General features: G+C 37.5%; 1 protein-coding gene across 1 annotated transcript in view; it reads right to left on the reverse strand.

Annotated features, from left to right (window-relative positions):
- HELB (helicase (DNA) B) overlaps window positions 1-1,048 on the reverse strand; it is a gene marked incomplete at its 5' end in the record, with an annotated part of 14,581 nt that extends 13,533 nt beyond the window's left edge. Inside the window, one exon of the mRNA XM_010289457.1 lies at window positions 674-1,048. Within this exon, the coding sequence (XP_010287759.1) occupies window positions 674-1,048 (375 nt within the window). The remainder of the gene's footprint in view (window positions 1-673) is intronic.
- Between the last annotated feature and the right edge of the window lie 1,096 nt (window positions 1,049-2,144).

The raw sequence follows: 2,144 nt of genomic DNA on the forward strand, positions 1-2,144 counted from the left end.
CTGTCAGAGACTGCACCACAGTGGGGACAAAGAGGGATGTTTGCTTCAAAAGCACACTCCTGATACAATCTCTAACACTCAGGTGGTCACACCAACATAGTCCACAACTGGATCCTCAGCAGTCCTGAACCATCTCCATATGGGGACACTCCAGTGTTTCCAAATCCTGCTTCCCAGCCATACCTACCTACTGATGGGCAGGATTCAAATACCCTTAGACAGCCTATTTAGTGCAGCTGATTTGGACTACGCTGAGCTCATTCGCTGTACCCCTCCAGTATAAAGAAGCAGCTATACTATTTCTGAACACATATTTGTCCTAAAAAGCCATACCACCATATTTAAGCAGTGCTGAACCCATTTTTTTAATAAGCCTTGTTATAGTTGAATAAACTATAGGAAGCTAACACCCGTGTCTTTGCATCCCTAGCACTGACAATTCTACTCAGTAAGCCTACAGAATTCAGGAAAGTCCTTGTGTTTTTAAGCGTATGCCTATCTTTAACTGGTCAGCTATCCCACTGTCCTCAAATTTAAAAAAAAAGAAGAATCTGTGCATGTTCAAATTAATTTGAATATAGATTTCATATGAAGACATGTAAGCTTGAACACAGTATATGAGGCAGAACTCATTAGCTTATAAAACAATCAAAATAGAACAGGATATACCTACATGATTTCAAAACATAGTAGAAGATGTCATAATCCTTGGTGTCTCCTTGTTTATTCTCTGTCTGTAAGTGTGAAATTTGGAACTGTCTTAGCTTTTCTTCAAGATTCCTAAAACTCAACTTAGACTCTACAGGAAGCCAGGTAAAAAATTTCTCTTTAAAATCCTGAGGAACAGCACATTCCTTAAGAAAGAGTGAAAAAACTTGTCGGTTGTTTTCTTCTATATCAGTCCGCAGAAAATATGATGGATATCCTTGCACAAAGTACTTCGACCCCATTTTTTTAGCTTTAACATTAACTCTCCACCAAGGGTCAACTAATGGAAAACGTCCAACTACTTCATACTCCTTTTTGGAGCTGTCTTCTTGTATAACAACTGATTCATTAAAAAGAGGAAAAAAAAGCATTGTTAATTGATAGTCATAAGGATTAAAATTTCATTTTATTAAAAGAGTTTTGTTTGTTCAAAACTTATTTTTGTCTTTTGTATAAGTTGCAGTACTAAAAGTAAAGCAGGGGTTTTCATAAACTTCTTAATCTGTCTTTCCAGTAGTATTTAAAAACAAAAGCAAAACCCACCTCAGAAACAAGCATTAGAACTGTTTCTCTAAGTGCCGGAACTACAAAATTAAACTTGCATATGAATATTTATTAAGCCAATTAAACACACGGGCATATGGTTTAATGTTACACCATTTATGCCAAGTCAAGTTTGCAATTCAATTTTAAACAGCTTTGCCACGAAGTACTGCATCACACTGCTTGCATCCTCTTCAGATACATTCGTATACCAAATACTTCCTGCAACTGAAACCACCAAAATTATAGGGCAATTGATCTAATAAACTCTCAACATTTTGCATGACCTGGTTTGCCTCCTCTCTCCCTCACAAAAAATTAATACACCATTTCTCGATTCCACAACTGGGGACAAAATGCTACGACTAGAACAAAGTGAGCACCTACATTTAGCAGGACCTCTTTCTCGCCAAACCAGAGTACCAGCAGCTCTCAGGTCTACATCATCTTGTCTATTTATTTTCCCTTTGTTACTTAACTCAATTTATCCATTTGTAAAGCAATTTTCAGCCAAAATATTCTTGCTAGGCAGAAGTTGCTCCAACATCACCTGCTTTTCTAAGTACTAAACAGAAAGTAGGGAATGATTAATGTCAAGTACCCACACACTTACATGTCAGAAAAGAAAAACAAAATGCATTTTTTATGTAAAGTTAACTTGAATGGAAAAACTTTATGGTTTCTTACTGGGGTCATACGAAAGTGTAAAGTACACAACTCTTCTATCACCTCTGCAAGATTTATCACCTACTTCCGGTCTTTCTCCCTTTAATCCTTATGAATTAAGAAACCAGGGCAGGAGTGAGTTTCGATTCGATTTACTTTTAAAACATTCTACATCAGCAGAGCAGAGCCTCCCGACCCCAGCCAGGAGGCTGTCAGGCACAGGACCA

Source organism: Phaethon lepturus, unplaced genomic scaffold (genome assembly GCF_000687285.1).
Source record: "Phaethon lepturus isolate BGI_N335 unplaced genomic scaffold, ASM68728v1 scaffold8276, whole genome shotgun sequence".
NCBI classification, from domain to species: domain Eukaryota; kingdom Metazoa; phylum Chordata; class Aves; order Phaethontiformes; family Phaethontidae; genus Phaethon; species Phaethon lepturus.